Source organism: Haematobia irritans, chromosome 2, assembly GCF_050003625.1.
Source record: "Haematobia irritans isolate KBUSLIRL chromosome 2, ASM5000362v1, whole genome shotgun sequence".
NCBI lineage: Eukaryota > Metazoa > Arthropoda > Insecta > Diptera > Muscidae > Haematobia > Haematobia irritans.
The window spans coordinates 182,853,143-182,866,025 of record NC_134398.1 but is presented as its reverse complement, the minus strand read 5'-3'; the positions used below and the strand labels follow the sequence as shown (position 1 = coordinate 182,866,025).

General features: G+C 29.6%; 1 protein-coding gene across 1 annotated transcript; it reads left to right on the top strand.

Annotated features, from left to right (window-relative positions):
• Nucleotides 1–1,098: 1,098 nt before the first annotated feature.
• Nucleotides 1,099–6,323, top strand: LOC142225183 (uncharacterized). Its single transcript, XM_075294962.1, has 2 exons — nucleotides 1,099–5,514; nucleotides 5,592–6,323. The coding sequence occupies exons 1-2, from the start codon at nucleotides 1,099–1,101 to the stop codon at nucleotides 6,321–6,323; spliced, it is 5,148 nt and encodes a 1,715-aa protein (XP_075151077.1).
• The last annotated feature ends 6,560 nt before the right edge of the window (nucleotides 6,324–12,883 follow it).

Sequence of the window (12,883 nt, the reverse complement as noted above, 5' to 3'; positions counted from 1 at the left end):
GGAAAATTTACTATTTATAGTAAATTTTTGGAAAATTTACTATTTATAGTAAATTTTTGGAAAATTTACTATTTATAGTAAATTTTTGGAAAATTTACTATTTGTTGAACCCTGTTCAACCATCTTTACGTCATTTCCAATACTATATAATGAATATGTATAATTGAATTGTATTTACAATTCTGGATGTGCTCCTTGAATAGTGGACTGTTAATCGATTGTGGTTTCAGAGTCTCCAGGAATTGTAAAATACCAAAAAGAAAAAATGTAAAGAAAACGCAAGATGTCAGGTTTTGTCTGGAACTTTATTGGGATGACAGCTTACCAAGCGGGATGACGATGCACCAAGACCATTTTGGTTGAGAGCAATAATTTTTGGATACTAACTGAGATATTGGATAGATTAGAAGCTTCAAATATAGTTTGAAGCAGTTTGAATGTTAATTATATATACATTTTTTTAAATTAAGGAAACATTTTCACATTGAGATATCTATTGTAATTTTGGTTTTTCACGCTGGAGTTCATTCATATATGATCATCGGTTCTCATATAAGAAGTGAAATAGATATTCGAGAAATGGAATATATGTCTTAATTACTATCTTATTTAGCATTGAAAACTATACGGCATTCTTAGGAAATCTGTTTTGGATAAGGGCTACTTTATGTTTAGTATCAATACCAAAATCATTAAAGAGAGATATTATTGTTGGATCTTAGAGAACACTTTATCAGTGGTTTTGGATAATACTTGGGGACCCGATGAAATACGAAATTTGAATTTATGATATTTCGAGATGTCCTGAATTTGCGCTGCGATATATCGATAGTTTGTCAAATCGGAAATTTTAGCAAGAAATCCGTTTGGTGTTTCTTCGAAATCTAATGAAAGTTGCTTTCATTCGAATCTTCAAAAGTAATCGTGGCAATTTTATCACTAATTAGCTTCGTGGTTCTACATATACATTTTTCAAAAGTATACAAATAAAAAATTCACGAGTCGTCTGATTTCTTCAATTCTCCGGCAGATTGTTGTTTTTGATTTCTAAGGAACTGTGTTGAGATCATCAAAATTGTTGTGTTTTTCGAATAAAATATGGCTCCTCAGAGATTCATTTTCTTTTCCGATCAATTGGTCACCTACTGTGCCAACTTCGCTGCTACCGATGTTTCGGAACACAGATTATCAAGTTTACAAGTTGATTTGGATGACCTGGAACGTCGTTGGCGTACTTTGACACAAGTGTATGAAAGTGCAATGACTGAGAATACACCGGAGTACACCAAGGAAGAAAAGGAATCAATTCATTCAAAATTTACAGAGTCATGTAAATCATACAAGGAATGCAAATCGTCTATGTTGGAGTTAATTGAAATTGAGAAAAGGAGTATGGAGAGGTCAGCGCAGCAATCCGAGTCTACTTTAGGCCAAACTTCCGCTAGATTATCCCAGGAGTCTGGCTTTTCGCTGAAAGTTCCTCCGTGCGATACGGAACTGTTTCATGGGGGATATGACAAATGGCCTAGTTTTAGGGATATGTTTACAGCGATTTACATAAACCATCCCAAATTATCGCCAGCGCAGAAGTTATTTCATTTAAGAGCGAAAACTCGGGGCGAGGCGAACCAAATAGTAAAGCAATTTGCACTAACTGATAATAATTTCAAGCTTGCGTGGGATGCTCTGATCCAAAGGTTCGAAAACCAGCGTATTTTGATAAACCACCAATTAAGGAGGATTTTCGAAATGGAAAACGTTAATTCTGAGAGAGGAAAGGGATTAAGAAACTTACTCTACACGGTTAACAATTGCCTTTCCATTTTGCGAACGTATAATATTTCAGTAGTTTCGTGGGATCCATTTCTTGTTTTTTGGGTATCTTCCAAGTTGCCTGAGGAAACACTCACAGCTTGGGAAAATTCTATAACGAACCACAAGCAGATGCCAAGTTGGGGTCAGTTAGACGAATTTATTTCAAGAAGATTGGATATGATAGAGTCCATTTCGGATATGCGAAAGCCTGCAAATACTCAGGTATCTACACATAAATCCCAGAATTTTCATACCAATTCTGAATCGAATTATCGTCCTTGTAAGGTATGTCGGCAAAACCATTCGGTAAGAGCTTGTTTTAAATTCAAATCGTGGCCGTTCAGCAAACGACAACAATTCGTTACCTCAAATAAGATGTGTGAGAATTGTCTTTCGCATGGGCATATAACTGCAAATTGCCAAAGCGAACACGTTTGCCAAAAATGTAGACAAAAACATCATACGCTGCTACATCCTTATCCTGAGAACGGAAATCCGAGAGAGTCAAATCCAGGAGCCCTAAATAATCGATTTTCACAAGATCAAGCGGCATCTTTCCACATAGATGCTCAGTTGGATGAATATCCGTCCACTTCTGACGGCGCATATGCTGGCGTTAACGATGTCCAGTCTCATTTTGCCAACTCAGATCAAGGGACAATTTTGCCAACGGCATTAATCGATATGGAGCATTTGGGAACTTTGTTCACAATTCGAGTTTTTATAGACCAAGGATCTCAAGAATCCTTTATATCTAGTAGAGTCGTTAATGAACTTTCTATTCCCACAAGAAAATCCTTTACGAGAATTTCAGGGATGGGTGGAACCATCTTGAAAAATTCTTCAAAAATTTGCAATGTTACACTTAAATCTCGGAAATCAAATTTCAAATTACGCACGTCGGCCATAGTTGTTTCAAGCCTAAAGCACCTAATGCCTGGGGCTCCAATTCAAATTCTTGATTTGACAGGAGCCAGTCGACTGGATTTGGCGGATCCCACATTTTTCAAACCTGGCCAAATAGACATGCTTTTGGGAAGTGATGTTTTGCCTTCAATTATTAAATCTGGAGTTGAGAGAAATGTTTTCGGAAGTCTTTTGGCGCAAGAAACGGAATTTGGCTGGTTAATTAGTGGGCCACCAAAACCCAGGACAGTAACCACATTCGCTTCTTGGGTTACGTCAAACGATTCTTTGAACGAGGATGTTCGTAAATTTTGGGAAATCGAGGAAGTTGCGACTGTAAAACCGATTTCTGATAGCGACGCTTGGTGTGATGAGTTTTACCAGAAGACTACGAAACGGTTGGAGAATGGAAAATACGTAGTGCGACTTCCATTTCGGCAGGACCTTCCACCTGAAATGTCGTTGGGACCTTCGCGACGTTCGGCGTTGGGGCAATTTCTAAGGATGGAAAAAACTCTTAAGAATTCTAAAGAACTCGAAGCTGAATATATTAAGGTTTTGTCTGAATACTGGGATCTGAATCACATGGAGTTGTCATCGTCAAATGAAACTTTCGAAAATAATCGATACACCACTTACTATCTGCCACATCACGCAGTGATCCGACCTGAAAGCTCCTCCACTAAAGTAAGAGTTGTGTTTAATGCTTCCAAGAAGACTTCTACTGGTGTTTCCTTAAATGATGTTTTGTACACTGGGCCAACCTTACAGAATGATTTGATGCTTATTATTCTTCGCTGGCGGTTTTATCAATTTGTCTTCAACGGGGACATTGAAAAAATGTATCGCCAAATTTATGTGGATGAGGAAGATAGATCTTTTCAAAAAATATTGTTTCGCAAGAGCCCTGCTGAGAAAATTCAGGACTACTGTCTCAAAACAGTCACATTTGGAGTAAGTTGTGCACCGTATCTGGCGATTCGCACGTTGTTGCAGCTCGCCGAGGACGGGAAAGTTACCCACCCTGTAGCGGCATCAATTTTAGAAAACCAAGTGTATGTAGACGATATACTGTCTGGTGGACACACAATTTTGGAGGCTCAATCTTATATAATGGAACTGATCGATTTGCTACAGTCCGCTGGTTTTCCTTTAAAGAAAATGACCGCAAATCATCCGCAAATTTTGCAACACTTGCCCCGGGAGAATCTTCTTAACGAAGACTTTCTAAGATTCAAAGAAACTAGTGAAACGAAGACGCTTGGCATTCGCTGGAATGCAATGACGGATGATTTTTTCTATAAGGTTGCAAACTTTTCCGTGGTTGATGCTCCCATAACTAAACGTAAAATCTTGTCTTTCGTGGCGAAACTTTTTGATCCCGCCGGTTGGTTAGCTCCAATTATAGTTCTAGCAAAGATTTTGATGCAACAATTGTGGATTGATGGAACAGAATGGGATGAGGAGGTAAAGCCCCATTCTCTTGATAAATGGAACTTCTTTATTTCTGACTTTTCCGAAATTGAGAATCTTAAGATTCCGCGTTGGATTCGATATTCACCTGAATGCAAGTTACAAATTCATGGATTCTGTGACGCTTCAGAGAAAGCGTATTGTGCATGTATATATGTGGTATCGACTTTTCCTAACGGTAGCAGAACATCATCCCTACTGGCCTCAAAAAGTAAAGTGGCTCCATTGAAAACCATAAGTCTACCGAGACTTGAATTGTGTGGTGCAGCACTACTATCGAGACTTTTAAAAACCGTACATCAAAATTTGAGCTTTCCTATAAAAGAAATATATTTATGGTCCGATTCAACAATTACTCTTGCTTGGCTAGAAAAGCCACCATTTTATTGGAAAACTTTCGTCGCAAACAAGGTTTCCGAGATATTGGATAATATTGGAAATATTACCTGGAGACATGTTCCAACATCGGATAATCCCGCTGACATAGGGACTCGGGGATGTACGGCATCAGAACTTCATTCGAATTCGTTGTGGTGGGTTGGACCAACATGGTTGGAAAAATCTCCTGAATTTTGGCCAAAACAAATCTCCTACAACGAACCAGTACTGGAGAAAAAAGTGATAGCATTTCAAACCCAAGTCCAGCTTGAGGATATATTGGAAAGGTTTTCTACACTTGACAGAGCTTTGCGAGTTGTTTGTTTCATTTTCAGATTTATTAGGAAATGCCAAAAAAGGGCGACTTGTGATATGTTCAACTCATACATTTCTGCTACGGAAATCTTGTTCGCCAAATTCAGGCTAATTAAACTTGCACAAATTTCGTATTTCCCCAAAGAATATTCTGCTTTAGAATCTGGTAAAGCAATAAGTTGTAAAAGTAGACTTCTTTCGTTGAACCCAATACTGGACGATAATAAACTGCTTCGTGTCAACGGTCGGTTAGCTAATTCGGACTTGAGCTATAATGAAAGATTTCCCATAATTCTACCTGAGAAATCCAGATATTGTAAATTGTTAATTGAGTTTACGCACATAATACTCTTACATGCCGAACATCAGACCATGCTGCGGTCTATTAGACAAGAATTTTATGTTATACGACTAAAGAGCGCTATACGTCATTGTGTTCGAAAATGCCGAACCTGTACCATTTACAAACATCGATCGCAACATCAAATTATGGCTGCTCTTCCCACTGAAAGATGTACTTTTTCACTTCCTTTTACGAATACTGGTGTAGATTTTGCAGGTCCATTCGATCTGAAAACTTCAAGATTGCGGAATGCTAGATTACAAAAAGGATACGCTGCAATCTTTGTATGTCTTTCTACAAGAGCTGTTCACCTTGAAGCCTGTTCTGACCTCTCATCAGAAGCATTCTTATCTACCTTTAGTCGTTTTGTTGGCCGCCGTGGATTTCCAAAAAAGTTTTTTCCGACAACGGAACAAATTTTGTGGGCGCTTCCCGAATTCTACGACAAGAGTACAGAAACTTTCTTAGATCGGTTGAGAAGTCAGTTGCTGAAAAATATGCAATGCATGATTTTACTTGGAACTTTATCCCGCCTCACGCCCCGCATATGGGTGGTTTGTGGGAGGCGGCGGTAAAAAGTATGAAGGCACACTTGAGGAAAGTTGCTTGTAGTACTAAATTTACTTTTGAAGAATTTTCAACATTTCTTATACGCATCGAGAGTGTTTTGAATTCCAGACCTTTGTCGCCTATAAGTGAGGATCCAACTGCTCTGATTCCATTGACTCCGGGTCATTTGCTTCGAGGTTCGCCATTGGTAGCTACGCCAGAAGAATACTCGGATAATCTTTCTCTTTTGAACCGTTGGAAAAAGCTTAAGACACTTCAAGTATTATTCGCGAAGCGTTGGAAAAGTGAATATGTGACTGAGTTACAAAGAAGATATAAGTGGAAAACGTTGCAACAGAATTTGAAACAGGACGATTTTGTAGTAGTAAAGGAGGACAATCTACCACCCACAGAATGGTGCTTGGGTAGAGTTCTCAAAGTTTTTACTGGTAAAGATTCAAATGTTCGTGTTGCGGAAATCCGTACACAAAATGGTACAATAATTCGCCCCTTGGTCAAATTATGTATGCTTCCAACTGCTTGATCCCTTAACAACCCGTTCACACAATAACTAAATCTTACCTTACAGCTTAACTTCAAATACACCAAAATGTCGTGTCTGTGGTGACCGTCATTTTCTTAAACACTGTTCCAAGTTTCTACAAATGTCCGTATCAGAGAGAAGAAGACAATTACATGAAAAACGCTTTTGCTACAATTGCCTATGTACGGCACACACTCGAGATTGGTGCCCTTCTAGGAGTAAGTGCATGGTCTGTCAGAAGAACCACCACACCCTTGTTCACGTTGATTCTAAGCTCCCATCCAAGTCAAGAGATTGTGACCGCCGTCCACTAGAACGACGCACACCCACCGTACGACGCTACCCCTCGAAGAGAAGTAGATCGAACGAATCCCGTCAAAGAGCACAGTCTTCAAGAGAGTCTAAACGAAGTCGAAGTTTTTTCAACGAACGACTGGGTAATCGACCTCGTACTCACGTGTTCCTGCCGACTGCGCTTGCTCGGGTGGTAACTCATGATGGTCCCAGCAAGGTGAGGTTGCTTTTGAACTCCGGCCATACTCAGACAGCTGTTTTAAAGTCATTGGTAGAACGATTACACTTAAAGACTACTAGACGCAATAACCAAGAATTTTGTACATTAAATTTGGAATCGTATCATGATCCATTGGTCAAAATTCAGATGAGCTGCCTCGTTGAGTCAAATTTCATGAGTACACTTCCAACCACCACAACAGAACCAAAGCTTCGCAGTATCTACAACCACTTGAATGATCTAGCGGATCCTCATTTTTTTCAACCATCTAATGTGGAAGTTCTAGTCGCGAATGACCAATTGCCAAAAATTCTTCGAGCTGGCCTCATCCAGTCCTCATCGAATATGCCCATTGCTCAGAGCACAATTTTTGGCTGGACAATTTCCGGGGCGTGTCACTTTTAACATTGCAGTCCTGCAAGGGGGCCGGTATGTTGAACCCTGTTCAACCATCTTTACGTCATTTCCAATACTATATAATGAATATGTATAATTGAATTGTATTTACTGAATTAATTTTATATTTGAATTAGAATCATAAAGAAATTGAAAATATTGAATTGAAATAACTGAAGTATCAAATAGAAATTGTGAATTACCTAGCATAGAGAAAGTGGCAACTCCTTGCTTCTCTCTTCAGTGAAAGCTTTCACTCAAATTTAATCTTAGCGATATTCGTCCTTCTCTACCATTAAAATGAATTGCTGAATTAACGAATTTGTACACTTGATATGTATAATGGTATTTTTTTATAACTCACTTGTGCATCGTCATCCCGCTTGGTAAGCTGTCATCCCAATAAAGTTCCAGACAAAACCTGACATCTTGCGTTTTCTTTACATTTTTTCTTTTTGGTATTTTACAATTCCTGGAGACTCTGAAACCACAATCGATTAACAGTCCACTATTCAAGGAGCACATCCAGAATTGTACACTATTTATAGTAAATTTTTGGAAAATTTACTGTATATAGTAAATTTTTGGAAAATTTACTGTATATAGTAAATTTTTGGAAAATTTACTGTATATAGTAAATTTTTGGAAAATTTACAATTTATGGTAAATTTTTGGAAAATTTACTATTTATAGCAAATTTTCGGAAAATTTACTATTTATAGTAAATTTTTGGAAAATTTACTATTTATAGTAAATTTTTGGAAAATTTTATTTTTATAGTAATTTTTTGGAAAATTTACTATTTATAGTAAATTTTTGTTAATATTACTATAAATAGTTTTTTTATAGTAAAATTTGCTATTTAATATTTTTGGTGAATTTTTGGAAAATTTTCTATTTTTAGAAAATTTACTATTTATAGAAAATTTACTATTTATAGTAAATTTTTGGAAAATTTACTACTTATAGTAAATTTTTGGGAAATTAACTATTTATAGTAAATTTTTGGAAAATTTACAATTTATGGTAAATTTTTGGAAAATTTACAACTTATAGAAAATTTTTGGAAAATTTACTATTTATAGTAAATTTTTGGAAAATTTACTATTTATAGTAAATTTTTGGAAAATTTACTATTTATAGTAAATTTTTGGAAAATTTACTATTTATAGTAAATTTTTGGAAAATTTACTATTTATAGTAAATTTTTGGAAAATTTACTATTTATAGTAAATTTTTGGAAAATTTACTATTTATAGTAAATTTTTGGAAAATTTACTATTTATAGTAAATTTTTGGAAAATTTACTATTTATAGTAAATTTTTGGAAAATTTACTGTATATAGTAAATTTTTGGAAAATTTACTGTATATAGTAAATTTTTGGAAAATTTACAATTTATGGTAAATTTTTGGAAAATTTACTATTTATAGCAAATTTTCGGAAAATTTACTATTTATAGTAAATTTTTGGAAAATTTACTATTTATAGTAAATTTTTGGAAAATTTTATTTTTATAGTAATTTTTTGGAAAATTTACTATTTATAGTAAATGTTTGTTAATATTACTATAAATAGTTTTTTTATAGTAAAATTTGCTATTTAATATTTTTGGTGAATTTTTGGAAAATTTTCTATTTTTAGAAAATTTACTATTTATAGAAAATTTACTATTTATAGTAAATTTTTGGAAAATTCACTATTTATACTCAATTTTTTGGCAAATTTACTGTTTATAGTAAATTTTTGGAAAATTTACTATTTATAATAAATTTTTGGAAAATTAACTATTTATAGTAAATTTTTGGAAAATTTACAATTTATGGTAAATTTTTGGAAAATTTGCAATTTATGGTAAATTTTTGGAAAATTTACTATTTATAGTAAATTTTTGGAAAATTTACTATTTATAGTAAATTTTTGGAAAATTTACTATTTATAGTAAATTTTTGGAAAATTTACTGTATATAGTAAATTTTTGGAAAATTTACAATTTACGGTAAATTTTTGGAAAATTTACTATAAATAGTAAATTTTCGGAAAATTTACTATTTACAGTAAATTTTTGGAAAATTTACTATTTATAGTAAATTTTTTGAAAATTTACTATTTATAGTAAATTTTTGGAAAATTTACTATTTATAGTAAATTGCTGGAAAATTTACTATTTGTAGTAAATTTTTGGAAAATTTACTATTTATAATAAATTTTTAGAAAATTTACCATATATAAAAAATTGACCATTTATAGTAAATTTTGGGAAAATTTACTATTTTTAGAATATTTACTATTTATGGTAAATTTTTGGAAAATTGACTACTTATAGTAAATTTTTGGAAAATTTACTATTTTTAGTAAATTTTTGGAAAAGTTACTATTTATAGTAAATTTTTGGAAAATTTACTATAAATCGCTTATTTATAGTAAAATTTACTATTTATAGTGGTATTTTGAAAAATTTACTATTTATAGTAAATTTTTGGAAAATTTACTATTTATAGTAAATTTTTGGAAAATTTACTGTTTATAGTAAATTTTTGGAAAATTTACTATTTATAGTAAATTTTTGGAAAATTTACTACTTGTAGTGAATTTTTGGAAAATTTACTACTTATAGTGAATTTTTGGAAAATTTACTATTTATAGTGAATTTTTGGAAAAATTACTATTCATAGCAAATTTTTGGAAAATTTACTATAAATATTTTATTTACTGTTTATAGTACATTTTTGGAAAATTTACAATTTATGGTAAATTTTTGGAAAATTTACTATTTATAGTAAATTTTTGGAAAATTTACTATAAATCGCTTACTTATACTAACATTTGCTATTTAATATTTATAGTGAATTTTTGGAAATTTTACTATTTATTGTAGATTTTTGGAAAATTTACTATTTATAGTAAATTTTTGGAAATTTTACTATTTATAGTAGACTTTTTGGAAAATTTACTATTTATAGTAAATTTTTGGAAAATTTACTATTTATAGTAAATTTTTAGAAAATTTACTATAAATCGCTTATTTATAGTAAAATTTGCTATTTAATATTTATAGTGAATTTTTTGAAAATTTACTATTTATAGTAAATTTTTGGAAAAATTACTATTTAAAGTAAATTTTTGGAAATTTTACTATTTAAAGTAGACTTTTTGGAAAATTTACTATTTATAGTAAATTTTTGGAAAATTAACTATTTATAGTAAATTTTTGGAAAATTTACTATTTAACGTAAATTTTTGGACAATTTACTATTTATAGTAAATTTTTATAAAATTTATTATAAATCCCTTACTTATAGTAACATTTGCTATTTAATATTTATAGTGAATTTTTGGAAAATTTACTATTTACAATAAATTTTTGGAAAATTTACTATTTATAGTACATTTTTGGAAAATTTACTATTTATAGTAAATATTTGGAAAATTTACTGTTTATAGTAAATTTTTGAAAAATTTACTATTTATAGTAAATTTTTGGAAAATTTACTATTTATAGTAAATTTTTGGAAAATTTACTATTTATAGTGAATTTTTGGAAAATTTACTATTTATAGTAAATTTTTGGAAAATTTACTGTATATAGTAAATTTTTGGAAAATTTACTGTATATAGTAAATTTTTGGAAAATTTACTGTATATAGTAAATTTTTGGAAAATTTACAATTTATGGTAAATTTTTGGAAAATTTACTATTTATAGCAAATTTTCGGAAAATTTACTATTTATAGTAAATTTTTGGAAAATTTACTATTTATAGTAAATTTTTGGAAAATTTTATTTTTATAGTAATTTTTTGGAAAATTTACTATTTATAGTAAATTTTTGTTAATATTACTATAAATAGTTTTTTTATAGTAAAATTTGCTATTTAATATTTTTGGTGAATTTTTGGAAAATTTTCTATTTTTAGAAAATTTACTATTTATAGAAAATTTACTATTTATAGTAAATTTTTGGAAAATTTACTACTTATAGTAAATTTTTGGGAAATTAACTATTTATAGTAAATTTTTGGAAAATTTACAATTTATGGTAAATTTTTGGAAAATTTACAACTTATAGAAAATTTTTGGAAAATTTACTATTTATAGTAAATTTTTGGAAAATTTACTATTTATAGTAAATTTTTGGAAAATTTACTATTTATAGTAAATTTTTGGAAAATTTACTATTTATAGTAAATTTTTGGAAAATTTACTATTTATAGTAAATTTTTGGAAAATTTACTATTTATAGTAAATTTTTGGAAAATTTACTATTTATAGTAAATTTTTGGAAAATTTACTATTTATAGTAAATTTTTGGAAAATTTACTATTTATAGTAAATTTTTGGAAAATTTACTGTATATAGTAAATTTTTGGAAAATTTACTGTATATAGTAAATTTTTGGAAAATTTACAATTTATGGTAAATTTTTGGAAAATTTACTATTTATAGCAAATTTTCGGAAAATTTACTATTTATAGTAAATTTTTGGAAAATTTACTATTTATAGTAAATTTTTGGAAAATTTTATTTTTATAGTAATTTTTTGGAAAATTTACTATTTATAGTAAATGTTTGTTAATATTACTATAAATAGTTTTTTTATAGTAAAATTTGCTATTTAATATTTTTGGTGAATTTTTGGAAAATTTTCTATTTTTAGAAAATTTACTATTTATAGAAAATTTACTATTTATAGTAAATTTTTGGAAAATTCACTATTTATACTCAATTTTTTGGCAAATTTACTGTTTATAGTAAATTTTTGGAAAATTTACTATTTATAATAAATTTTTGGAAAATTAACTATTTATAGTAAATTTTTGGAAAATTTACAATTTATGGTAAATTTTTGGAAAATTTGCAATTTATGGTAAATTTTTGGAAAATTTACTATTTATAGTAAATTTTTGGAAAATTTACTATTTATAGTAAATTTTTGGAAAATTTACTATTTATAGTAAATTTTTGGAAAATTTACTGTATATAGTAAATTTTTGGAAAATTTACAATTTACGGTAAATTTTTGGAAAATTTACTATAAATAGTAAATTTTCGGAAAATTTACTATTTACAGTAAATTTTTGGAAAATTTACTATTTATAGTAAATTTTTTGAAAATTTACTATTTATAGTAAATTTTTGGAAAATTTACTATTTATAGTAAATTGCTGGAAAATTTACTATTTGTAGTAAATTTTTGGAAAATTTACTATTTATAATAAATTTTTAGAAAATTTACCATATATAAAAAATTGACCATTTATAGTAAATTTTGGGAAAATTTACTATTTTTAGAATATTTACTATTTATGGTAAATTTTTGGAAAATTGACTACTTATAGTAAATTTTTGGAAAATTTACTATTTTTAGTAAATTTTTGGAAAAGTTACTATTTATAGTAAATTTTTGGAAAATTTACTATAAATCGCTTATTTATAGTAAAATTTACTATTTATAGTGGTATTTTGAAAAATTTACTATTTATAGTAAATTTTTGGAAAATTTACTATTTATAGTAAATTTTTGGAAAATTTACTGTTTATAGTAAATTTTTGGAAAATTTACTATTTATAGTAAATTTTTGGAAAATTTACTACTTGTAGTGAATTTTTGGAAAATTTACTACTTATAGTGAATTTTTGGAAAATTTACT

Coding starts and splice junctions, on each gene's coding strand:
- LOC142225183 (XM_075294962.1), top strand. CDS start 1,099: ATGGCTCCTCAGAGATTCATTTTCTTTTCCGATCAATTGGTCACCTAC. Junction 5,515..5,591: donor AAGGATACGCTGCAATCTTT/GTATGTCTTTCT, acceptor ATCTACCTTTAG/TCGTTTTGTTGGCCGCCGTG.